General features: G+C 47.6%; 1 protein-coding gene and 1 non-coding gene across 3 annotated transcripts in view; one reads left to right on the forward strand and one right to left on the reverse strand.

The window, feature by feature from the left end:
* The window catches only part of LOC136311038 (AP-3 complex subunit sigma-2), a 63,845-nt gene extending 57,344 nt beyond the window's left edge, over nt 1-6,501 (reverse strand). Inside the window, exons 1-4 of one of the 2 annotated variants that reach the window (XM_066240186.1) lie at nt 6,297-6,501; nt 4,055-4,130; nt 1,384-1,516; nt 213-419 (exon numbers count right to left, since the gene is read on the reverse strand). In XM_066240186.1, the coding sequence (XP_066096283.1) occupies nt 213-419; nt 1,384-1,516; nt 4,055-4,130; nt 6,297-6,388 (508 nt within the window). In that variant the 5' untranslated portion in view covers nt 6,389-6,501. The remainder of the gene's footprint in view (nt 1-212; nt 420-1,383; nt 1,517-4,054; nt 4,131-6,296) is intronic. The other variant, XM_066240185.1, reaches the window with a different exon arrangement.
* Nucleotides 6,502-16,383: 9,882 nt separating this feature from the next.
* Nucleotides 16,384-16,459, forward strand: TRNAA-UGC (transfer RNA alanine (anticodon UGC)). Its single transcript has one exon. It is a non-coding gene; the product is annotated as a tRNA-Ala (tRNA).
* The last annotated feature ends 9,364 nt before the right edge of the window (nt 16,460-25,823 follow it).

Consider the following 25,823-nt stretch of genomic DNA (forward strand, 5'->3'; position numbering starts at 1 on the left):
GCAGTACCACAGGTGTCTAGGCTGTTGGCCTCAGTGCACTTGTCTAGGGGTTTAGGGAAAAATCTCAAGGGGTCATGTCCCCACAGAGGCCAGATGTGGCCTGTTCCTGTGAGCTCTAGGCAGGAGGGGTTGGGGGGGGATAGAACAGGAGGCCAGGATGCCTCGCAGGCTAAATGTGAACATGATGCCACAGTGAGGGCTGCACTGCTCACCCAGGAAGGGGCCATCGCCTCTAGTTTTCAGCCGTACTCCAGCCCCGAGCTCCAGCTCCAGCGCCTCCATCTCTGACTCAGGCATCCAGAACGCCACCGTCTGCTCGGGCGAGAGGCTCTCCGTCAGGGCAAGCAGCTCTGGCTTATTTACCAGCTCCTTCAGTGCCTCCGGCGTGAGTCTGTCTGTGTCCCCCTTGGCATCCACCTCTGCAGACACACAGCACAGAGGATTATTCCCACTGAAAGAACAGCACTTAGGGAAGGCCTCAGCAGCCAGTTAAGGGCTCAGAGGATTTCTTTTCTTCAGAGAGACAGGAAGGGAGAGAGATGAGGAGCATCAACTTGTAGTTGTGTCACTTTAGTTGTTCATTGATTGCTTTCTCATACATGCCTTGACCAAGGGGTTCCAGCAGAGCCAGTGACCTTTGGGCTCAAGCCAGTGTCCATGAGGTCATGTCTATAATCCCACGCTCAAGCCAGCAACCTCACACTCAAGCTGGTGAGCCTGCGCTCAGGTCGGCAACCTCGGGGACCTCAGCATCCCAGGACATTGCTCCATCTGCTGTACCACCTCCGTGAGGCAAAGGCTGAGTGTTTTACATGCTCACAACCTCCTGAAGGTCGGACTGAGCACCCATTCTTCCAGGACTCACCAAGGAGCCCATGACAGAGGAGGTCCAGGCATGAGCTCTTGGCCTGGCTCATGGTAGGTGCTCATTAAATATTCAGAGAACTAATGAACCACAGAACACACGAACGAATGCAATGCTAGAGGGGTGGATGCACTCCCACTCAACCTGAAAACTTCACACAGGGCAGACAGCAGAGTTCCTTCTACTGCTAAAACCGGAAAGAGAAAAAAAGTCCCAAGAACCAAATGAGAATTTTGGTAGGAAAGTGGAGGCCACCTGGGTCCTGGTCTGGGCTCTTCACAAAGGCAGCTAGAACCCAGAGTCAGGTTTCTGGACGATTCTGCCAGACTGAGGGGGGGGGGGACTGGGATCCTCTGATAGGGTACAGGAAGGAGTCTAGTAGGGGACCGTCAGGCTGGACATACGCTTTAAAGACAACCATGCTGAAAAAGACACTTTCTAGGGGCCAAGAGACCCCCGGAGACAAAGGAAGGCCAGAGTGTAGGAGGGCTGGAGGGAGGAAGGGCAGAGGTACCTACTGTAGGATGACATGAGGAAGCCCGTGTTCACCTTCCTGGTGGCGCTGAAGTTGGGCTCGATTTCATTTCCTTTGGGGTCGAACTTACGACGATGGATACAACTAGGCCGGACATACAGCACGTAGTAGCGCTCCTGGGGGGCAGGCAGAGAGAGTGAGGGGGCTGCTCCACTCCCCCACCCTCTAACATACACACAATCCCCACAGGGCTCATATGCAGCCTCCCCAACCTCACTCTCTACCCCGGAAGCCCACTCTCAGCTCCAAAGATATTCAAGCTGTGCAGATCCGCACTCCAATATCCATTCATTCACTCGTTCATCCGTGTGTTTAATAGAGCATCTGCCACACACAATGAACCATGCTAGATGTCCATGATGGGGGGGCCCACGGCCTGACCCCAAGGCCCCCACACAGCCGAGACAGAAAATATATTCAGACAACCCTAACCCAAGCGCCAAGGGCCCCGAAGACCACAAAGCAGGCATGGAAGCAGTTAAGGTGCCCTGGGCACTGACTAGAAGTTCTGAGTGAAGGCAGCCACTGTGCCTCTTCCAATAGAGGTGGGGCCTGGGGCAAATCCTAGCCTCAGTTTCCCCTGTCTCATGGAGACAGTGTGGTATCTGCTCTCAGGAACGTCATACGGGTTCGGTAAGATAATGAAGGAACAAACACAGCAAAGAGCATGAAGAGTGTTGTAATTCTGGCTGCCAGCTGTTCTAATCAAAGCAGGTGGCGAAGTGCTCCCAGGGACCAGAGAGGAGGAAACTGCCTTCTGGAAGAAACAGCAAAGATGAGGTCTTGAATGTGGAGAGACCTGCAATTGCGGGAATAAGGGCGTATGAAGAACAGTAACAGATACATAAAAGTCAAGGTCCGAGTGGCTGAGCAACCTAGGGCCCATGGAGGCCTCGTGGGAGCCCAGGATGGGAATGGAAGTGGGATTGGTTTGAGACAAGCTTTGAGCTGGCATTGGCACTCTGGATTCTATTTGGTGAACAAGAAGGAATCCTGAAAGGTTGTGGGCAGCAGTAAGGCCCTCAGGAAACAGGAGGGCAGCACGAACAAGCGTTGGGGGCAGCCAGAAGGCAGGAGAGGCAGGTGCCAGGTTTAATAAGGGCAGGCTGAATTCCTGAGCACCCGTGTGAGGTGAATGGCCATGGAAAGAGGGAGGGAAGGCAGAGGATGGGATAGCCAAGGTAGAGCCCAACAGGACCAGGCACTTCTTACTTGGGGGAAGAAAAGACAGTGGAGGTTTGCAGGTGGGGGGTGGGGAGGGCAGGCACTCTCATCAGGAACAAGGAACTCAGAGGAGGCAAGTTTGGAGAGGAGCTAAGAGAATGCCCTGCTTGTCTGAAGGCAGCCAAGGAGACCACACCATCATGGGGCTACTGCTGGGCTCTCCCAGTAAGACTGACTGGGGGTTCCACGTGTGCCCACACTGCTAACCTGTGTGCTAGGAAGGGCATGGTGCAGCCAAGCATCTCTTGCATGAAGCTAGCTAAGCTGGTCATAGAGGAAGTTCCCAGGGGAGGCAGTGAGAAACTGGCTCCCTGTGGCACTGGGGCTCTGACCCACCTGGAGATGGGGTTTTGGTGAGCTCAGTTCTAGAGACCAAGGAGATAGGTTGTCAGCACATTGAAAAAGGGGGTGGACATTCAGAACTAGCACTCAGGAAAGAGAGGCAGACAAGTACCAGATGGTGGACACCAGGTGTGTCTGCAGACGCCTGAGATGAGATGGTGATAAAGAGCATGACCCCAGAAGGGTGACAGGGCAAAGGGAGAGGGGACAGACATGGGAACTGAAGCCCTGGGCAGTGTCAGCGATGTAGACTTCACACTGGAAACAAAGGCGCAGAACAAAACAAACCTCCTCCCACCCCAGTGCTCCCCACGCGTCCACACATGATGACTTGTTTTATAAAAACCCAAAATTCCAAAAATGGGCAGCAGCACGGAGTGATGTTAAAAGATGAGCGAGCCCATGCCAAGGGATTCACCACTTTGCAAATGAAGTTACTTCAAAGCTCTTCTAACAGCAAACTCCACCAGTGCATTTAAAGTAATTCAATTCCAAAAAAATTCAAAGTACACAGGACTTCCTGGGAACAGAGTTGATACCCAGAAAGGGGAAGGTCACTGCTGACCCCAAACCCACACAGGCTGAGACCTTGCTCGGACCTTGTCCATCAGGACAAGCAATGGGAACCACCAGATCAGGGGGCAGGAGACACCCCTCAGTCCACCCAGAATAGAGCCATTTATCCTGCCCAACCCAGCCAGGCAACCAGCCCTCTTCTGAGCTGCAGCCCACTCGGCATTCATAGCCTCAGGCCCGAACCACTCACCACACCCCTTCCTGTTCTCAACCCTCACAACCTCTGCCCCAAACACACCACTTGAGTTCAGGCCCTGCTTTGTCTTCTCAGCAAGAACCCAGACCCTCCCATCTGCCCGCAGCCTAGCATGCTGTATTTGATCCCCTTCCACTCGGTTGTTCCTTCTGGCTGCTAATCTCCCAACCCACCTCCCACCTGCCCTGTGAGTCCCTCAAGGAAAGAGCTGGACCCCAAGGGTTGGCGCTGGCCAGCCAAGCACAGGGAGATGCCCTGGTGGGTGAGGACCATGAGGCCAGTGTCTGTTCCTGCAGGTGCCCCACATCATCCTCACCTTCCTGCCATGGGCGTCCACGATGCTGTGCCGAGACACATCAACCAGTTCTCCCTCCAGCAGGACACCGTTCCCCCTAGGGATGAGAGAAAATGGAGGGATCAGCTGGTCCTGCTAGTCCTCAGGAAAGAGCCACAACTTCGATGGCCCAGGTCAGAGTCTGCACTGGAAAGAAGAAACTCCCATGTGTATCTCCTATTCACCTGGCCCACCAAGCAGGCCCTTTCTCTGTGCTTCCCACATGGGGCCTCCATTCCTTTGAGAGTCCCAAAAGCTAGGGCACTGCCCAAAGGGTAGGAGGGAAACCTAGGCTGCGAGACCAAGCTGTGGCCACTCCTGTAGGGAGTCCTATAACCAGAGCCTCAGTCTTCTTATCTATAAAATGGGAGAGTAGGCCCTGGCCGGTTGGCTCAGTGGTAGAGCGTCGGCCTGGCATGCAGGAGTCCCGGGTTTGATTCCCGGCCAGGGCACACAGAAGTGCCCATCTGCTTCTCCACCCCTCCCCCTCTCCTTCCTCTCTGTCTCTCTCTTCCCCTCCCGTAGCAGAGGCTCCATTGGAGCAGAGATGGGCACTGGGTATGGCTCTGTGGCCTCTGCCTCAGGCGCTAGAATGGCTCTGGATGCAACAGAGCTACGCCCCAGAGAGGTAGAGCATTGCCCCCTGGTGGACATGCCGGGTGGATCCCTGTTGGGCGCATGCAGGAGTCTGTCTGACTGCCTCCCCGTTTCCAGCTTGGGGGGGAGGGGGGAATGGGAGAGTAACAGCTGCCTCGCTCTGTTTCTACAATGATGGCATAAGATCAGGTACACAAAGGTGTCTGGTAAACAATTCAGCTTTTAATAAATATAAGTGATTTCACTTTTTTATTTAACCAAATTAGGAGGGGTGTCTAAGTTGCTATAAAGTATCTTTCCTTGGCCCTGACCAGTTGGCTCAGTGGAAGAGCATTGGCCTGGCATGTGGAAGTCCTGGGTTTGATTCCTGGTCAGGGCACACTGGAGAAGTTACCATCTGCTTCTCCACCCTTCCCCCTCCCCCTTCTCTCTCTCTCTCTCTCCACCTACCACAGCCAAAGCTGAATGGTTGGAGCTAGTTGGCCTGGGGTCCTGAAGATAGGTCCATGGCCTGGCCTCAGGCGCTAAAATACCTGGTTGCGGAGGTACGCCCTATCAGTGGTCAGTGGTCAGCAAACTCATTAGTCAACAGAGCCAAATATCAACAGTACGATGAAATTTCTTTTGAGAGCCAAATTTTTTAAACTTAAACTATATAGGTAGGTACATTGTTATTAACTTAATTAGGGTACTCCTAAGCTGGCCACACTCAAGGGGCCAAAGAGCCACATGTGGCTCATGAGCCACCGATTGCCAACCACTGCCCTAGATGAGCGAGCATCTTGCCCATGGATCCCCATGGGGGAGCATGCAAGAGTCTGTCTCTCTGCCTCCTTGCCTCCCATTTAATAATAATAATAATAATAATAATAATATCTTTCCTTTTCACCTATTTTAAAGCACTTTCACATTCCTGTTCTCAACCACTTCAGAGGTAGAGAAGCCCATGGCCTAAGAGCGCACGGTCCCCACTGCCAGGAGCTGGACCCCACTTCCTTGTTCCAGTTTTCATGAAAGCAGAACCTGTGGGCTTTCTTTCTGGGAACCACAGAAATGGGAGAGGAGGTGGAACAGCTGCAGGGACGGGTTGAAATGTGACAGCTCCCTATCCACCCCTTCAATACTCATTGCAAATGAAATGGTCCAGTCGTTCTCACAACCTCCGGGGCGTCCCAGATGGCAAGCCTGGCCTTCCCATCATCCCACACCCGCCCTTCAGCCTGACACCGCCGTTCCGGTCACAGCACAATACTGTCCCTTCTGGAGCCAGGTACAGCCTGTGCAAAGGCCTGAAGGAAAGTACTGCAGCCTGGCAAGTGGCTGGAGTTTACGGCCCTGGGGCTGGGGTGGAGACAAAGGTCTTGGGAACCGAGCACCATTTTTTGAGTCCTATTTGGGAGTCGAGACTCGACCTTCTCCCAAGGATCTCAGAGGGGATTTCAGCCGATCTGTGTCTTAGGAGTGCGCTGCGGATAGAGAGGTGAGGGGAGCGCTGGAGGTGCTTTGGCACCGCCGGCCCTTCCTTTCACCAGCACCCCGACCCAGCGTCCCTCCCCGATCCCGGCGCCCAGGCTCCAAGCCGGCGGGAGGCCGGGCGGAGGCGCAGGGAGGGACGAGATGGGTTTACCCCTGGTGGGCGACGGACTCCCAAGCTCCGCGCAGCTGTGCGCTCCGCACCGCCTTGTTCCGGAGCGCGCTGTCTTGGTAGATACGGCTCATTCTTCCCAGGCCGCTGTGCTAGGACCCCGGGACACCGCGAGGGGACGCGCGGGGAAGCCGCACCGAGCCCAGCGATTCCAGGCTGCAGATCCGGGAAGGGAGCGGTGGCCCCGGAGTTCCTGGGCGGGACTTAAAGGGGCCGAGCCACATTCCCGCCCGAGGGGTCCTCGCGCGGTGGGAGGGGGCTTCCGGGAAGACCCTGGGGCCGTAGGACTTCCTTCCCTTTTCTCTCCCTCTTCCACTATTAGAGAGCGACCCCCCCCCCCGCCCCAACAGACGCACAAAGGAGAAATTGAGTACCACAGATCATATAGGATCAGTTCAGAGAGAATGGAGACAAGGGAAAAGGCATTAGGGAGGGGCGGGCATTGAGCACGGCTGCTCTTTAGGCCTGGCCCGAGGTCCCACAGTGGCTGAGGTTCCAGGGATCTGGGACGGAGGAGCCTAGGCTTGAGTGTCAGATGAAGGACTTACCAAGATTTGGAACCCCAGCTGGGTGAGCTCTGGCAAGTTCCTCAGTCTCTCTGAGCCCGTGAGTCCTCCTCTGTAAAATGGGGTTAGTCTCAGAGGGGCTGGAAAGATTAATAAACTCTCTATAACACAGCATCGTCCCTCTGTCCTCCCTCACCGTTCTTGGACCCCTGCCCAGCTCCCTACTGCTTTGTCCAAGTATGTACCCATCTAGGGAAGCGCTGACCAAGCCTGGGCACCGGGGTCTCTTCTGACCCAGGGATGTTTTGCAGAGCCTTGGTACTTTTGTTGACTCCTTTATGTCAAGATCTGGGGCAGGTGGACCCATACATGGCGCCCAGGTGTGGCCTCTGAGGAAGCTTTCAAAGGGAAGGTGGCCAGATAGATACCTGGTAGCCCAAGAAGAGCTGTCAGTAGTAGAAGAAACACTCCGTTCCTCCCTCCCCCACATACACACATGACTTTTGTTGGTCTTGAGTATGTTTGTTTTCCAGGGTTCTTTCCAACATTAAAATTTTTTTCCTTCTTTCTCCAAGTGAGAAGAGGGGAGATAGAGACAGACTCCCACATGCTCCCCAACCGGGATCCACCTAGCAACCACCATCTGGGGCCGATGCTCTGCCCATATGGGGTCATGCTTGCAACCAAGCTATTTTTAGCACCTGAGGAGGAGTACTCCATGGAGCCATCCTCAGTGCCCAGATAGATGTGCTAGATTGAACCATGGCTGAAGGAGGGGAAGAGAGATAGAGAGAAGGAAGAGGGGTGGAGAAACAGATGGTTGCTTTTCTTGTGTGCCCTGACTGGAAATCAAACCCTGGACATTCACACGCTGGCTGATGTTATACCACTGAGCCAATTGGCCAGGGCCAAATATTTTAAAAATTATATTTTATGACTGAGTTGACATAAAGATGAATATATTGTTATATATTGAAACATTCTCTTTGGTCCCCAAATTTGTTTTTTTGTTCTGATTTTAAAAGAAATTAAGACATTTCATGGGTCCTAGGCATTGTGCCTAATGGATTGGTCTGCCCATCCCCTGTCTGGCCTACCTGGCTGCTCCAAAAATGTCTGAGAAGGAAGGACATAGAACTCCAGTAGGGAGCCCCTCTGGGCAGAACTGTTCTTTGGCTCTCTCACTTTTCAAAACTATACATGCTATGAAACTCCTATAACTCAGTAGCAAAAAAACAAATAACCCAATTAAAATACGGACAAAGAAACTGAAAAGATATTTCTCCAAAAAAGACATCAAATGGCCAACAAGTATTTGAAAAGCTGCTCAGCCATCATCAGGAAAATGCAAACCAAAACCACAATGAGATATCACCTTACACCTGTTAGAATAGCTATTATAAAAATGATGACATTGCCTGACCAGGCGGTGGCGCAGTGGATAGAGCATTGGACTGGGACACAGAGGACTCAGGTTCGAAATCCTGAGGTTGCCAGCTTGAGTGTAGGCTCGTCTGGTTTGAGCAAGGCTCACCAGCTTGAGCCCAAGGTCACTGGCCTGAGTAAGGGGTCACTCGCTCTGCTGTAGCCCTCCCCCCACCCACGTCAAGGCACATATGAAAAAGCAATCAATGAACAACTGTGCCACAAAGAAGAATTGATGCTTCTCATCTCTCTCCTTTCCTGTCTGTCTGTCCCTATCTGTCCCTGTCTCTGTCACACACAAAAAAGAGCCCTGGTGGCCCTGGCCAGTTGGCTCAGCAGTAGAGCGTCGGCCTGGCGTGCGGGGGACCCGGGTTCTATTCCCGGCCAGGGCACATAGGAGAAGCGCCCATTTGCTTCTCTACCCGCCCCCTCCTTCCTCTCTGTCTCTCTCTTCCCCTCCCGCAGCTGAGGCTCCATTGGAGCAAAGATGGCCCGGGCGCTGGGGATGGCTCCTTGGCCTCTGCCCCAGGCGCTAGAGTGGCTCTGGTCGCGGCAGAGCGATGCCCCGGAGGGGCAGAGCATCGCCCCCTGGTGGGCAGAGCGTCGCCCCTGGTGGGCGTGCCGGGTGGATCCCGGTCGGGCGCATGCGGGAGTCTGTCTGACTGTCTCTCCCCATTTCCAGCTTCAGAAAAAAAAAAAAAAAAAAAAGAGCCCTGGTCAGGTGCTCAGTTGGTTAGAGCACCATCCCAATGTGCCAAGGATTGTAAGTACAATCCCTGGTCAGGGCACACACAGGAGCCAACCAAGGAATGCATGAATAAGTGAAACAACAAATCGATGTTTCTCTCTCTCTCTCTTTTTCTTCCTATCTCTCTCTAAAATTGAGAAGTAAAAACAAAACAAAAATGACGAGGTAGGTGTTAGCAAGGATATGGAAAAGGGAACCTTGGTGCACTGTTGGTAGGACTGTAAATTGGTGTAGCCACTCTAGAAAACAGTACAGAAGTTTCCCAGGAAATTAAAAACAGACTACCTTATAATCTAGCATTCTCACTGTTGGGTATTTATCCAAAGGAATTGAAACCAGGACCTCAAAGGCACATCTTCACTCCCATGTTCCTGCGGCATTATTCACAACAGCCAAGACATAGAAGCAATCTGTGGATTAATGGATAAAGAAAATATGGTGCCTGACCTGTGGTGGCGCAGTGGATAAAGCATCGACCTGGAATGCTGAGGTCGTTGGTTCAAAACCCCAGGCTTGCCTGGCAAGGCACATACGAGAAGCAACTACAACGACTTGATGTTTCCACTCCTCCCCACCGTTACTCACTCTCTCTCTCTCTCTCTCTCTCTCCCCTCTAAAATCAATAGTAAATCTTAAAAAACGAAAAAAGAAAAGAAAAAAAAAATGTGGTATCTGGATACAATGGAATACTATTTATCAGCCTCGAAAAATAACCCTGCCAAATGTAACAACATGGATGAACATGGACCTGAAAGAAGCCAGGCACAGAAAGACAAACAAACAGTACATGATCTCTTTTACATAAGGAATATAAAATAGTCAAGCCCTGGCTGAGTAGCTCAGTTGGTTAGAGCATCATCCTGACATACCAAGGTTGCACGTTCGATCCCTGGTCAGGGCACATACAAGAATCAACCAATGAATGCATAAATAATTGGAATATAGAATAATCAAACTCATAGAAGCAGAGAGTAGGTAGAATGGTGGTTGCTAGGGGCTGGGGGAAGGGGAAACAGGGAGGTAATATTACAGAGTACAAAGTTTCAGGTATACAAGATGAGTAAGACCTAGAGAGCTACTGGATAGCACCGTGCCTGTTGTTAACAATATTGTATTATGTACTGAAAAGTTTACTAAGAGGACTGAGATGATGTAAAGTGCTCTGATCATACACACAAAACAATAATGAATAAGTAAGAAGACCAGAGGAAACTTTCAGAGGTGATGGCTATGTTCATGGCATAAATTGTGGGGAGGGTTTCATGGGTATACACTTCTCTCCGAACTCATCATGCTGTACACGTTAAATATACACCGCTTTCTGTATGTCAGTCAGACCTCAATAAAATGGTTTAAAAAACAAACTCAAAAACTCCCCAGTCTGGTCACAGCCACATGACTGGGGTTCCCCCTCCTCCTTCCCCTGTCTGTGTCATTTTTCCCCTCAAATGGCACCAAATCATTGCTGCCTTATATGGTAGCTGCTAGCCACATATGCTATTCAAATTTAAATTTTAATTAATTAAGCCTAAATAAAATTTGAAATTCAATTCTTCATTCTCACTGAAGAATTAAAAAAATTTTTTTTCCATTGATTTGAGACAGAAAAAGGAAGTTGAGGTGGGATAGAGAGAGAGAAGCATAAACTCATTGTTCTACTTAATTGTTCCATTTAGTTGTACACTCATTGAGTGCCTCTCATAAGTGCCATGACCAGGGATCAAACCTGTGACCTTGGCATGCTGGGACAACACTTGATGCACTGAGCCACCCAGCCAGGGCCTAGACACATTTCAACTGCTGAGTAGCTAGCAACATGTGGCTCGTGGCTACCATTGTGGACAGTACAGATACAGACTATGTCCTGCTGCAAGTCCTTTTTTGGGGAGCATAATCTCCTGTTTACTGAGCTCCGTAACTTCACCCATCAGCACGAACGGCCGACCAGGCACCAGCAAGACAGGGAACCTAAAAAATTAAGCAAACATTTTTTTGGGAAAGGTTTTGATATTTATTTCCTAAAAAACATGAATGATTGTAGGAAAAACAAAGAACACTGTTGGACTTTCTTACACCTATTTGTAGGTTATTATTGTCTCTGTATTGAATTATAAACCACCAGGTACAACATGGAGACAGCCTAAGCTTTAGACCCCTCTGTTCCATGGACAATGTGTTCATGTGGGCAAGTGGTTTGGTCACATTTTCATAGGTAAGGTATTTGGATGCTGTCACGATCTTTTTGCTTGGAATTCTTCTTTATCTCATATTGGATAATGGTGGAATGGATCTGAGAGAGGGAACGTTGACATGGGACATGCTCAGTTTGGGTTTCACGGAATAGATTTATGTGGACTGTAGCCTCTCCCATCCAGAATTCCATTTTTACCTTGCCGTACCAGTTTAGGAGCACCCTACCACCCTCTGTGCTGAGGCACAAAACATGTGGTATAAGGCACAAAACATGTGACACGCAGGAGCCAGGTAAAGGGTCCTGTCACATTAAAACGTGTCCAGCAGTGCCTGTGGGGACTGGAGAAGGAACAAAATGTGAAACATAAAGAGCCAGAAGCTGGTGGCAGAAAATTTCCCCCTCATCAGACAGGTAAAATTTTAAGTAGAGGATTGGTTCTTGTTAACCATTGTCAAAATGAAAGTTCTTTCCGGAGTGTTCTCGCTAAAGCTATGCAAGGAATTATAAACACATTAACATTCTTTTCCTCTTAAAATAATATTAATTGATTTTAGAGAGAGAGGAAGGGGAGAGAGAGAGAGAGTGTGAGAGAGACAAACAGACAGAAACATTGATCTGTTCCTGTATGTGCCCTGACCGGGGATCCAACCTGCAACCTTTACTTATTAGGACAATGCTCTAACCAAGCAGCTATCTATCCAGGGCTTTTTACCTTGATGAGCATTGGGCAATATAGAATTTATTGGGATCCCTGGAGGGTGCAGGCTAACTAATAGGAAAACAAAGGAGACACACGTGTGTGCATGGAGTCAGGTTTTATGCATCAGATCACATCTTAGCATACCTGACATGTCTTATCTGACCAAGTCTAGTGGTTCCAGAACTATAGTAGATGCCAAATTGCCACAATGCAGTGAAACAACACGAAGAAAACATACGTACACGGCACAGAGCGAAAGATGTAAAACAAAGGAAGCACTCAGGAGAGAACGCATAACATAAAATAAGATGCCAGAATAAGAACTAAACCTATCCATCACGTTGCATCAATAAATGCAAATAGGGCAGGCCTCGTTTGGAAAGAAAATCTATGATATGCCTTTGTGTCAGACAGCTCTTCATGCCACATCAGAGCCTCTTGTTCTCTCAGGGCCTTTGACATACCCCGTCCCAGCCTCTCTGTCATGGAGACCAACTCTGCTTGGCCTTCAACTGACTGCATGCAGAAGCAAGCCTCCACACCTCACCTCATGGCCACACCACACCACTTGCTCCCAAAGACAATTGGTCCCAAGGGTGGGTCCTTACAAGAAGACTCTCAGGGAAGCACTGTGAAATTGGATTGCCTGTTATTCTGATGGCAAAAAGAACATTATTGCTTATGGTAAGAGGGTAGTGATAAGCATTGACATGAAGTGGCATTAAAATTACTGAGGTTTAGGCCCTGGCCGGTTGGTTCAGTGGTAGAGCATCGGCCTGGCATGCAGGAGTCCCGGGTTCGATTCCCGGCCAGGGCACACAGGAGAAGCGCCCATCTGCTTCTCCACACCTTCCCCTCTCCTTCTTCTCTGTCTCTCTCTTCCCCTCCCGCAGCCAAGGCTCCATTGGAGCAAAGATGGCCTGGGCGCTGAGGATGGCTCTGTGGCCTCTGCCTCAAGCACTAGAATGGTTCTGGTCGCAACAGAGCAACGCCCCAGATAGGTGGAACATCACTCTCTGGTGGGCATGCCGGGTGGATCCTGGTCGGGCGCATGCGGGAGTCTGTCTGACTGCCTCCCCATTTCCAACTTCAGAAAAATACCCCCCAAAAAAAATTACTGAGGTTTAGCCTGACTGGTGGTGGTGCAGTAGATAGAGTATCGACCTGGGACACTGAGGACACAGGCTTGAAACCCCAAGGTCACCAGCTTGAGGACAGGCTCACCAGCTTGAGCACAGTGTTGCCGGCTTCTGTGTGAGATCATCCACATGATCCCATGGTCACTGGCTTGAGCCCAAAGGTTGCTGGCTTGAGCAAGGGTTCACTGGCTCAGCTGCAGCCCCCCAGTCAAGGCACATATGAGAAGGCAATAAACAATGCTTCTCATCTCTCTCCTCCCCCTCTCACAAAATATTACTAAGGTTTCATCGCTGGTTAATGGGGGGTGAGGTGCAGGTGAAATTAAGCTGCAGACAGAGTGCCTGTAGCATTTGATTGGTATGGAGGTGACGATAATGCTAACAAATGTAGACTAAGCCAACTTTTATTAACCACTTTGGAAACCTTGCTTAAAAAAAAAGTCACCTTAGAACAAATCGAAGCCGTGGGAACTTTTTACAGTTCCTAAGGAGATTCTAGTCCAGATGTCCCCAAACTACAGCCTGAGGGCCGCATGGCCATTTATCCGTGCCCCCCCCCCGCCCCGCACTTCCGGAAGAGGCACCTCTTTCATTGGTGGTCAGTGAGAGAAGCACTGTATATGGCGGCCCTCCAACGGTCTGAGGGACAGTGAACTGGCCCCCTGTGTAAAACGTTTGGGGACCCGTGCTCTAGTCTCTTGCTGCTTCAGGGAAAATGGCAAAGTCAGACTGAACAGCTGCAGCTGATTGGAAGGGAGATAGAACTGCCACAGGAGGCTGAACGTGCAGCTTTGACTGATGTCCTGTCACATTCAGGGTCCCCCTAGGGAAAGCATAGGACTCTGGGATGGGGACATTGGGTGGGAGGATGAGTCTGAAAACCTTGAACTCCAAATTCCCCTGAACTCTCCTGGCTAGCAGAAGCTGACCCTCCTCTAATTTGGAGACATTGTGGGGACCTCACTGGAAGCAGGTAACTTGCAAGATGTCATTTGTTTAAGACTTGCCTCTGTCACCACTCATTGCATCCAGGCTGACAATTAAATTGGTTCTCACCACAACCTAAGCTGGAAGGAAGGTACAGCCTCTACTTACAGAGAATTAGCTTAAATACCCAAAGAATGGCAGATCTGGCCAACACATGCCCTGGGGGATAACAGACAGTCACGTGGCCATGGATCTGAGGTCACTGACCAGGGAAATGGAAAATAAGGTTAGGCTGGAGAGAATTTATTGACATGGGCATTCCCCATGTGATGAGGCATTCAATATTCTAGCCAGGGAACCTGGAGCTGTTCTTCGTAGTATGTGGAAATGGCTACATACAGAACAATGAGGTAGAGATGCCAGAATTTCCTTGACACAGTATCCAGAACATGGTTACAAAGCTCAGGATGAGGGGAGTGTTAGAGGGATTTGTGACATAAGACCGGAGAAGCCGCCACTTGACTGGGCGCAGAGGCACTGAGGAAGCACGGGGCCACTGGTATCTCTGAGATGCCCTGTGGAGTTGATGGGGTAGACAGATACTGCCATGAAATTAGACTCCCAAATAAAAGGGGAGATATATCTACATCTATATAATATATCTCTATATCTGTATATAGTATGTATCTATATCTCTATATACAGGCTAAGGCAAAAGTAGATTTACAGTTGAGTATGTGAAAAAAAAATTTATTTTATTTATTGATTTTAGCAAGTGAGTGACAGAGAGACAGGAACATCGATCTGTTCCTGTGTGTGCCCTGACCAGGGATTGAACCAGCAACCTCTGCATTTTGGGATGTTGCTCTAACCAGTCAAGCTATCTGGCCAGGACAGAAATAGTTTATTTTTGTATTATTATTTATTTATTATTGCATTATTTTCCATATGAACAGCTGTAAAACTACTTTTGTGCCACCTTGTATACCTATATATCTATATAATATAGATTTATGATACAGCTATATGTAAATATTTCAAGAGTTGATGAGTTGAAGGCTGATGTCATCCACCGCTGTGAACAACTATGGTCCCTTGTCAATACCAAGACCTGAGTCACTTTTCAGATCCAGAGTCCATTGAACTGGGGCTGAATCCCCTTTGATGACACTATCTGGAGTTGGCATCAGACTCCACGAGTTTGAGGGCTCGGCCCGCCTCTCCAGATGCCAGTCTCAGTATCGGGTCCCCAGGGCACCCACTCTTTTGTTTGACTCGGCTACAAGGCCAGGGGTTCCCATAGCCCCTTTCCTCTGGTTTGATAATTTGCTAGAATGACTCAAGGAATCAGGAAGGTGTTATATTTACTATTACAGTTACTACAAAGGATACGAATGAACAGTCAGATGAAGAGGTGAATGGGGTGAGGTCTGGGAGGGTCCTGAGCAAGGTGCTCCTATCCCATTGGAATTGGGGTGTGACATCCTCCTGGTACGTGGATGCATTCACCAATCCAGATGCTCTGCTGACCCCATCATTTTGAGGTTACTGTGGAGGTTTCACTACACAGGCGTGATGGATGAAATCAGTGGTCTTTGGTGATTAACTCAATCTCCAGCTCCTCTCCCCTCTCTGGAGGTTGGGAGGTTGTGCTGAAATTTCCAAGCTTCTAATCAAGTCTTGGTCTTTCTGGCCACTAGTCCCCAAACTAATGCTATTTGGGGCCCACTGAAACTTGTCTCATTAGAATAAATAATGCTCCTATCACCTTTATCATTAAGGAAATTCTGGGGTTTTTAGGAGTTTCGTGCCAGGAATCATGCCAAAGACTAAATATTTTATTATTATTATTATTATTATTATTATTGGTTGATTGATTGATTTTTAGAGATACAGAGAGAGGAAGGGGAAGAGAAAAGCATTCATTTGTTGTTCCACTTAGCTGTGTATTTATTGGTCATTTTCTGTATGTGCTCTGACCGGTATCAAATCCATAACCTTGGTGTTTTGGGACAATGCTCTAACTGACTGAGCGAACTGGCCAAGGCCAATGTTTTTCCTATTATACCACAAACACCACCACAAGTCTACGTCTAAATAATCTTCCAGTCCTTCCTCTAAAGGAATCTGTGGCCATTGACTATGTAACTGTGCACTAAGGTAAGGGGCTATCCAGAATTTTAAAGAACTATTAAATATGGGTCTCTGCTGATTAGATTACCAAAGGACCTGAAATGTCATCATGGTATTCCCGTTACAATGGGTTTATGGAAGCCAGGCAGTAAATGGAGTTTTGACACAACTCTTTTGGTTGGTCCAGTGGATCTGTTGAATGACCCTCTGGTTATAACCCTAGTCTCTAAATGAGTATTGGTTTAGGAATCTAGTAGTCTTGGATACAATGAGTCGTTTCTTTTAAAGTAAAGGATAGCCCTGGCCGGTTGGCTCAGCGGTAGAGCGTCGGCCTTGCGTGCGGAGGACCCGGGTTCGATTCCCAGCCAGGGCACATAGGAGAAGCGCCCAATTGCTTCTCCACCCCTCTGCCGCGCTTTCCTCTCTGTCTCTCTCTTCCCCTCCCGCAGCCAAGGCTCCATTGGAGCAAAGATGGCCCGGACGCTGGGGATGGCTCCTTGGCCTCTGCCTCAGGCGCTAGAGTGGCTCTGGTCACAACATGGCGACGCCCAGGATGGGCAGATTATCGCCCCCTGGTGGGCAGAGCGTCGCCCCATGGTGGGCGTGCCGGGTGGATCCCGGTCAGGCGCATGTGGGAGTCTGTCTGACTGTCTCTCCCCGTTTCCAGCTTCAGAAAAATGAAAAAAAAAATAAATAAATAAATAATAAAGTAAAGGATAATTGTTGCACCTTGCATCTAAGAAAGAGTACAGTGCTTGGAGAGTCTGTTAGGGACTGTGCATGCAATATCAAACTATGTATTTCACTTATTATAAAGTAGAAACAGCAAAGAACAATACAGTGTGCCCAACAGTTACTCATTCAACAAATGCAGCTAGCCCTCCCAATCTGTGGGTTCCGCGTCCATAATTCAACAAATGGCCGATGGAAAATAATCGAAAGAAAATATTACGTTGTTGCTGCCAGGTACTATTTAGTTAAGCCTGTGATGGCTGCATCTATACTGAATATGTACAGACTTTTTTTTGTCATTATTCCCTAAACAATATAATGCAACATCTATTTACATAGCATTTACATTGTATTAGATTTTATTATAAGTACTCTAGAGATGATTTAAAGTAAACAAGAGAAATGTGCATAAATCATATGCAAATACTATGCCATTTTATATAAGAGACTTCAACATCCCCAGATTTTGGTATCCACAGGGGAGTCTTTGAACCAATCATCGTCAGACACGGAGGGACGATTGAATTAATCAAGCATTTCCTTAATGCCAGGAACTGTCTTAGGTCCTGGACAGACAGAGGTAAACAAAACTTCTCAGATTCAAGCCGTCAAGAAGCTTACATCCGGGTAGAAGAGAGGGCAATGAACAAATAAGATGACCTAGAAATGAGATCACTTCCGACAGTGGTTAGATGCTAGGAAGGAAATGCAAGAAAAGCGTGTGACAGTGACCCACTGGGTGCACTGAGTCTGCTTGAGAACACGGGGTCAGGAGAGGCTTCTCTCAAGATACCATTTGAGTTGAGGCAGTAAAGTGCAAGAAAAAAAAGTCCAGAGGCAGGAAAGAGCTTAAAATGCCAACGGACACAAAGATGGCCAGTCTGGCTGGAGCACGGTGGCCAGTGGAAAGAACAGGCCACATGACGTCTGAGCGGTAGGCAGGGCTTAGAATTTGTATTTTCCTCTAAAAACATGTTCTCATGTATTAAAAAAAAGGGGAAGATACAGATGTACATAAATGCATTTCTTTTTGCATAATGAGCTTGTTTACGCACAAAATATTTCTGGTCGTGGTGGCTGCCTCGGGGACTGGGGCTCCAGGGCAGGAAGGAGACAAACATTTCCTGATGTATCCTTTTATGCTGTTTGATATTTTCACCATGTACATGAATTACTTTCTCAATTAAAAACTAGTTAATTTTTTAAACTGTGGAAACATCTTAATATTCAATCTCAGTTGTAATCAGAGAAATGCAAATTAAAACGTCATGGAAATAACATTTTTTTAGGAAGGACTTAAAAAACTAATAAAGCTCATAGTTGATGAGGATATGAGAAAATGAGTATGTTTTATTCATGGAAATGAGCATATATATGTAAGCCACAGAGTGCACAGTTATCAAATATAAGCTAATTCTTGTTCATCTATAAGTACACCTCATATTCCTCTCCACAATTTGTCATATTTAAACCTAAATGCCTCCCTAAAAGCTTATTTGAAATGCTGTCTTTGGTATATCCTTTAAAATATATATATATGGCTACTGTACTTGCAAACATTTCTTGGCTTTTTATTCTGGTCCCACTAATCCAGTAGTTTTCGACCTATTTATACTTGGGCACTGGTGAAAATAGGAGAATTATTTTGGGGACTGCTAAGGCAGAGAAATCACCCTGAGCATAAGCAAATTTGACTAAGAACATTGAATCTATAATCTTCATACCACATCAAGGTGGTTAACTCTTTCACGGACAGGCTTGAAATGTCTGGTGGCCATGGACTAGCAGTTGAAAACACTACTAACTTGTCCGAGTAGGACCATGATGTTTTCATTTCTGTACAGTTCTATGAGATTTTCCAATAACTGATAGGGCAAGTGCCCCTTTGTCACTCTTCTTAATTTGACCTTGAATTTCTTTCCTGCACATATTTTTACAAGTATATCTATCTATTTCAGACCAAAGAGAGCCCCTGAAGTCACAATCAATCTTTTAGGGCTTCAGTGGTTCTCAAACTTTTTGAAGTTGGGGCGCGTTTAAAATCCTACAAATAGGCCCTGAATGGTTGGCTCAGCGGTAGAGCGTCGACCTGGCGTGCGGGGTACCCGGGTTCGATTCCTGGCCAGGGCACATAGGAGAGGCGCCCATTTGCTTCTCCACCCCCCCCTCCTTCCTCTCTGTTTCTCTCTTCCTCTCCCGCAGCCAAGGCTCCATTGGAGCGAAGATGGCCCAGGCGCTGGGAATGGCTCCTTGGCCTCTGCCCCAGGCACTAGAGTGGCTCTGGTTGCAACAGAGCGACGCCCCGGAGGGGCAGAGCGTCGCCCCCTGGTGGGCAGAGCTTCGTCCCTGGTGGGCGTGCCGGGTAGATCCCAGTCGGGCGCATGCGGGAGTCTGTCTGACTGTCTCTCCCCGTTTCCAGCTTCGGAAAAATACAAAAAAAAAAAAAAGCCTACAAATAATTGTAGGCATACTATATACAAATTTCTGAGAAATATGAAATATGTTATAATAATTAAGTCAAATATTAAAGAAAAAAATATAAAGTCCAAGCATGCTTTTAGGGTAATTAAATGAAATAAATATAAAAAAATTAAATTTATTCTGACATTAAAAAACATTTTTTATGTTACATTTTTAGAGTTATGCTTCTTAGAATTCCCAAAAAAGAGGAATTAAAAAATAAAACAACAACAAAAGAGTTACGTTTTTATATATATAGATACATTCTTAGTAAGATTTAGTAAATTCGGCAGGTCCCAGCGCAAATGTGTTTTTTCATTCTTGTGTTTATGAGAAACACGAGCCTGATGTGTCCTAGTGATTTCTTCAATGTTTGAACATATATTTGAAAGGCAAACTCTAATTTTCTCGTCAATACATTGAAGAATTTCTCTCTTTTTACTCTTAATTGTGTTGAGTGCAGAAAACCCCCACTGTACATATTATCTTAACTTTACACCAAATAAAGGATAAAAGAAACTTGCCTCCAGTCTTTCTGGGGAACATGGAGGGTAGTGTAAACAATTCAGCATCACAGCTTAACAGCCTTTTGCAACCTAATCAGGCAAGTGAGGTGGGGAGTTGGGCAGACTGTCAGCTTATAGTCAATTCCCCACACCTCTGTCCCCCCAAAATCTAAACTCCAAAAACTCTGTTGGTTTTTGGTCCCCAACAGGCACATATTTCTCTGGAATACCATAGGGCGCACCTGGAAATCTTCTAGGGCACACACTTTGAGAACCACTGGCTTAGGGTATAAGGATGCTGGGCTTCCCAGGCAGGTCTCTCTCTGCCCAGAGGGACTTCCATGCTAAGGCATAATCTGAGTGACAGAAACTTCCATTGAGCTGACTGTTTGAAGAGAGAGGTGCCTACGGGGATACCCAGACTCACATTCCAGAATATTAGAGCGTCCTCTTTCAGTCGATGGACCCCTGCTGCTCACCCCATGGGGTGATTTGCCCAGAGCACATGAAACTTTCCCGTTGTTAGGAATGGATTAAACCTGCTCTTGCCTGGACTAGATGTCTCTGCACTGGGCACAGACCTTCCAAGAGGCAGCTAGGATGTCAGAGGTGCTGAGAACACTCCCCCAAGAAATAAATAATAAGTAAAACAGTTTCTTTTTTTTTTTTTTTTTGTATTTTTCTGAAGCTGGAAACGGGGAGAGACAGTCAGACAGACTCCCGCATGCGCCCGACCGGGATCCACCTGGCACGCCCACCAGCAACAACGCTCTGCCCACCAGGGGGCGATGCTCTGTCCTCCGGAGGGTCGCTCTGCCGCGACCAGAGCCACTCTAGCGCCTGGGGCAGAGGCCAAGAAGCCATCCCCAGCGCCCGGGCCATCTTTGCTCCAATGGAGCCTTGGCTGCGGGAGGGGAAGAGAGAGACAGAGAGGAAGGGGGGGTGGAGAAACAAATGGGCGCTTCTCCTATGTGCCCTGGCTAGGAATCGAACCCGGGTCCCCCACACGCCAGGCCGACGCTCTACCGCTGAGCCAACCGGCCAGGGCCTAAAACAGTTTCTTATTGCATCTACAGTACCTAAGAGGCCCTCCAAACACTGTCCTCTTTCTTAGGTGTTTTTACCTCCCATGCTCTTTACAAGACATTGAGTTTTAGAAAATAGATGTTTGAATATTCAAAGTTGCAAATGTAGTCATGCTGATGATCATAGGAGAAACCCTCTGACAGAGCAGCAATAAAGACAGGCCAATGGGATTTCCATTGAGTGTCACTTGAGGGGCCTCCAGCCACGCTCCCCTGCTCTGATCGCTGGACACTGTTCTGCCTGATCAGACATCAAGGCATGACTGTATTTAAATCTTTGTCCTTGGCGCTTATGGAGAAGGAGCTTTATCTCCGAGGATTAGAACACCAGGATCGAGTGTCCTCGTAGAGCAGCCAGCACGGATGTCACTCTGCACAGAAAACTCCTCACTGATATGTTCATGAAAAGATGAGTGATGTTAAATAGCGACATTTGGGAGCCATCTTGGAGAGGCTCTCCTGCTCCACTTCATCTTTGAGAGCTAGAATTATAGCGATAACCTGTTGACTCTTCCCTGCAAACTGACACTCTTGAACTGGATATCAGGGAACAGGAAAGAATGACCATTTCCCACACTGTCCTTTAGCCCAGTCATCTACATCCTGTTTCAGCTGGTTGGTGTCGATTTCAGAAGAATGAGGGGCTCCAGGAATCCATTTGGGACACTTGCTATGTTAGCCTTTGTTTTAAGTCTCCATCCTCATTGCAGAAAATTTGGAAAATACAGAGGAGCACAAAGAAGTAACATTAGCCTGACCAGTGTTCATGTATGGGATAGAGCATCGATCTGGGACACTGAGGTCCCTGGTTTGAAACCCCGAGGTCACCAGCTCGAGCGCGGGATCATCGACACAATCCCAAGGTTGCTGGCTTGAGCCCAAGGTCACTGGCTTGAGCAAGGAGTCACTGGCTTGGATGGAGCCCCTTGGTCAAGGCATGTATGAGAAGCAATCAATGAACAAGTAAAGTGAAGCAATTATAAATTGATGCTTCTAATCTTTCTCCTTCTCTCTCTCCCTCCTTGTCTCTATCTCTTAAAAAAAAAAGTAAAATTACCCAGACTCCTCCATTCAAAGTAACTGTTGTTAACCTTTTAGTGCCTCTTATATTTATATAACACTGAGATCTTCCAGTATATATACATTTATTCCCTGATTTCCACTTACTGTATAATTAAAATAGTCCATATAATAAGTTAATAAATGGATACAATTATATTTTATGCACATGTAATAACTTCTTAAACTATTCTCTTACAACATTTAAGTCGTCTCCAAGCTTTCCTTCTAATAAATATATCAGGTCTCAAAATGCAACCCAACTATATCTGGGTGTGATGAAAAAATGTAACTATTTCATTTTTTCTGGTCTTCTTATATCCTAGTATCTGACTAGAGTGAGGAAAAAATTACCTTTAAAATCAGTCTTATGGCTTGGCTGGTCAGCTCAGTGGATAAAGCATCAGCCTGGCATGCAGACAGCCTGGGTTTGATCCCCGGTTAAGGCACACATGAGAAGCGACTATCTGCTTCTCTTCCCTTCCCTCTCCCCCTTCTCTCTCTCTTTCCTTCTCACAGCCAGTGGCTCAATTGGTTTGAGCGTCAGCCCCAGGCACTGAGGATGGCTTGGATGGTCCGAGCATCGGTCCCAGATGGGGGTTGCTAGGTGGATCCCAGTAGGGGTGCATGCGGGAGTCTGTCTCTCTGTCTTCTCTCCTCTCACTTAAAAAAAGTTTAAAAAAAATCTTATTCTTACGCAATAATCCTTACATGTGATGCTCAGTCTCTTTAAGAAAAAAAGATGAGTCTTCCACTCCTATCCTGATGGCGACTGGGGAGCACAAGAGGATGGAGTGTGTCTTCTCAGATCCAGGGGCAGGTGTGAGAAGGGGACTTGGGGTCTTTAGCTATGGGTTTGCTCGGGTCCCTTCTGAATCCAGGGTGCTGCCGTGTCACCAGTATCCTCTCCTGCAACTTCACGGCTCACCCTCAGCTATGTCAGGATCCCATCTGTCCATGGGAGTACTGCAGAGGTTCAGGAGCAGGAACCGCGGGGCCTTTCCAATGTGACAGTGTGGCCTCTTCCTGGGGCTCCAAGCCGGAAGAGACGCACAGCCCTCTCCATCACAGGTGTCACTAGGTTACTGGATTATCTAACTTGGGCTCACTTCTGCCTGACTTGCTCTCTCCCTCCTCCTTCACTGCTTTTCATTTTTCTTTTTACAGAGACAGAGAGAGAGTCAGAAAGAGGGATAGATAGGGGCATGACAGACAGGAACGGAGAGAGATGAGAAGCATCAATCATTAGTTTTTTCATTACAACACCTTAACTGTTCATTGATTGCTTTCTCATATGTGCCTTGACCGTGGGGCTACAGCAGACCAAGAAACCCCTTGCTCCAGCCAGCGACCTTGGGTGCAAGCTGTTGAGTTTTTGCTCAAACCAGATGAGCCCGCGCTCAAGCTGGCGACCTCGGAGTCTTGAACCTGGGTCCTCCACATCCCAGTTCCACGCTCTATCCATTGTGCCACCGCCTGGTCAGGCTTCACTGCTTTTCAATTTCTGCTTTCCCCAGGGCTCTGCCACCATTCCTCCTATGTAGTCCAGCAAACCTGTGGCCTGTCTTCCAAAGAGGGAGGGATTACCCTCTCCACCTAAAAAGGACCCCACAGACTGAGACCTATGGGCTCGGCTGTTGAAATGCTAAAGGAGGGGCTTGCAAGTGTGTCTAGGATCCAAAGAAAATAATTTCAAAGATCTTTAAGACAGACACCCAGGACCTGGCCCAGTAGCTCAGTTGGTTAGAGCATCATCCCAACATACCAATGTTTAATTCCCAGTCAGGACACACACAAGAAGCAACCAAAAGGCCCTGGCTAGCTGGCTCAATGATAAAGCATTGACCCAGCGTGTGGATGTCCCAGGTTTGATTCCGAGTCAGGACACACAGGAGAAGCAACCATCTGCTTCTCCACCCCTCCTCCTCCCCGTCCTCTCTCTCTCCCCCTACCTCCCACAGCCATGGCTTGATTGATTCAAGAGCCTTGGCCCCAGGCACTGGAGGTGGCTCTGTGGATCTTCTGCCTCAGGTGCTAAAAATAGCTCGGTTGTGGGCATGGCCTCAGATGGGCAGAGCATCAGCCCCAGACTGAGGTAGTGGGTGGATCCTGGTCAGGGTGCATGCGGTAATCTGTCTCTCTATCTACCCTCTCTCACTGGAAAAGAAGGGGGAAAAAAATCAACCAATGAATACATAAATAAGTGGAACCACAAATCGATGTTCTCTCTCTTCCTTCCTCTTTCTCTCTCTCTTCCTTCCTCTTTCTAAAAATTAAAATAAATAAAAGGCAGACACCCATTTTGAAGGCTAATGCTTTCCTGCATAATTCCATTTTGAATGTCAGAAGTTGGATACTAATTCTTTCTTTCTCTCTTCATTCTTTCTATAATTTTGCACTTCACTGAAATGAATGCCATCAGTTAGAAGACGCACTGTTATTTTAGGTGCTCCCAGGGAAATAAAGCAAGCTGCCAATTAAATGATGAATAATGCTTTCTTAGCATTTAAATTTTTGGTTTGTACTTACTGAAAGAGCTCTTTTCAGACTTATTCAAGACGTACATGTTTATCATATATATATATATACACACATATACACACATACATATATGTATATATACATGTCACATTTGTGCATAGGTAAAAAGGAAAATAGAAGTGAAATAAATTGGAAACTGTTCCTAAAACTTCTTTACAGAAAATGATTCTTCTGAATCCCTTTTCTTTCTTTTTTTTTTAACATTTTTAAAAATTTATTCATTTTTAGAGAGGAGAGAGAGAGGACGAGAGAGAGAGAGAGAGAGAGAGAGAGAGAGAAGAGAGAGTCAGAGAGAGAGAAGGGGGGAGGAGCTGGAAGCATCAACTCCCATATGTGCCTTGACCAGGCAAGCCCAAGGTTTCAAACCGGCGATCTCAGCATTTCCAGGTTGACGCTTTATGCACTGCACCACCACAGGTCAGGCCCTGAATCCCTTTTCAACTCAGAGTTGGGGAAGACCAAGCCTTCTCCACAGTGTTGTCTGTGCATCTAGAATGTTGTTGACAAAGGATCTCTTTACCCAGAGATGAAGAGATCTGCCGCTGCCTCTGTAATTTTCTTCCTAATTGCTGACACCCACCCTGCACCTCCTCAGACTTTTAAAAGTCTTGCAGAAGGTGTTAATAGACTTTCAGACCAAGTGTGTGTATGTGCAGCAACGACAACCCTATCATGACTATTGCCTTGCCAACAGCTATTGATCGTAGGACACACCCCAATTTCAAAGAAATTATAAATTACAGCAAACATTAATATTTCTCATTCCAGCACCTCCTCTGCCACCTCTAGGAAGATGGGTGCTTCAAGTCAAATAGAAAGTCATGTTCTGGAAAAGATTTGGATCCTTTCTGAGATATTAACCTTATTACATAAACAGCACTGGAGAAGCAATCTTTTAGTGTATACATTTGACCCCAATTCTGCTATCTCATCAGAGAGATTTTTTTTTAAGTGACAGGAGGGGAGATAGTGAGACAGACTCCCTCATGTGCCTCAACTGGAATCTACCCAGCAACCCCTATCTGGGGCCAATGCTTGAATCAACTGAGCTATCCTCAGAGCCTGGGGTTGACACTTGAACCAATCGAGCCACTGGCTGCGGGAAGAGAAGAGAGAGAATGGGGATAGGGAGGGGAAGAGAAGCAGATGGTCACTTCTCACATGTGTTCTGATTGGGGATCAAACCCAGGACTTCCTCATGCTGGGCTGATGCTCTATCCATTGAGCAACAGGCCAGGGTTCTTCAGAGAGATTTTTCAAGGGGGTTTAGATACTTAAAAAAAAATTTTTTTTTTATAGAAACAGAAAGATTCAGAGAGAGGGATATATAGGAACAGACAGACAATAAAGGAGA

The sequence above is a fragment of the Saccopteryx bilineata genome, chromosome 7 (assembly GCF_036850765.1).
Source record: "Saccopteryx bilineata isolate mSacBil1 chromosome 7, mSacBil1_pri_phased_curated, whole genome shotgun sequence".
Classification (NCBI taxonomy): Eukaryota; Metazoa; Chordata; class Mammalia; order Chiroptera; family Emballonuridae; genus Saccopteryx; species Saccopteryx bilineata.